Source organism: Sinocyclocheilus grahami, unplaced genomic scaffold (assembly GCF_001515645.1).
Source record: "Sinocyclocheilus grahami isolate Dianchi unplaced genomic scaffold, SAMN03320097.WGS_v1.1 scaffold236.1, whole genome shotgun sequence".
Lineage (NCBI taxonomy): Eukaryota > Metazoa > Chordata > Actinopteri > Cypriniformes > Cyprinidae > Sinocyclocheilus > Sinocyclocheilus grahami.
In genome coordinates this window covers 1,220,678-1,221,606 of record NW_015505415.1, presented here as the reverse complement: position 1 = coordinate 1,221,606, position 929 = coordinate 1,220,678, and the positions used below count along the sequence as shown (strand labels likewise).

Genomic DNA, 929 nt, shown 5'->3' with positions numbered 1-929 from the left:
TTGTGTGTTTGTTGTGTTTTGTTGTGTGTGTGTTTGTGTGTGTGTGTGTGTGTGTGTGTGTGTGTGTGTGTGTGTGTGTGTGTGTGTGTGTGTGTGTGTGTGTGTGTGTGGCAGGTCGTTCGGGGCAGGCCGTCGCCGTCAGGGCCAAAGTGTTTGGCTTTAACGTGATCTTCTACGACCCGTACCTGCAGGACGGTCTGGAGCGCTCGCTGGGTGTTCAGCGTGTTTACACACTGCAGGACCTTCTTTATCAGAGCGACTGCGTCTCACTGCACTGCAACCTGAACGAACACAACCATCACCTCATCAACGATTTCACCATCAAACAGGTACATCACAACACACACGGCTTCTGCTGAGCAAACAGCCTCATCGTGATTCGCTTCACACTGGTGGTCAAAATTTGGAATAATTAAGATTTTAAATGTTTCTGAAAGAGTTTCTTCTGCTCAGCAAGACTGCATTTATTTGATCAAAAATACAGTAAAAATTTGAAATATTATTATAATTTAAAACAGCTGTTTTCTATGTGAATCTCTGTTAAACTGTAATGTATTTCTGTGATGCGCAGCTGTATTTTCAGCATCATTCCTCCAGTCTTCAGTGTCACATGATCTTCAGAAATCAGTATAATATGCTGATTTGCTGTTTTTCAGCCTTGGTGAGCGGAAGAGACTTTAAAAAACATTACAAATCCTAATTATTCCAAACTTTTGACCACCAGTGTACATAATCTACCAGTAGAGACTTGCTAACAAACCTCAAGATCTCTCAATGAACCGATTCTGTATCATGAATCTGGCTGTTCAGTGCTGCTGCCTCCCTCTGGAGAAACAGCATCATTACACCCTCTGTGTGCGTGCGTGTGTGTCTGTGTGTGTGTCTGTATGTGTGTGTGTGTGTGTGTGTGTGTGTGTGTGTGTCTGTGT

General features: G+C 43.5%; 1 protein-coding gene across 1 annotated transcript in view; it reads left to right on the top strand.

The window, feature by feature from the left end:
* ctbp2l (C-terminal binding protein 2, like) overlaps positions 1-929 on the top strand; it is a 29,397-nt gene that overhangs the window by 18,128 nt on the left and 10,340 nt on the right. The window contains exon 5 of the mRNA XM_016288930.1: positions 115-329. Within this exon, the coding sequence (XP_016144416.1) occupies positions 115-329 (215 nt within the window). The remainder of the gene's footprint in view (positions 1-114; positions 330-929) is intronic.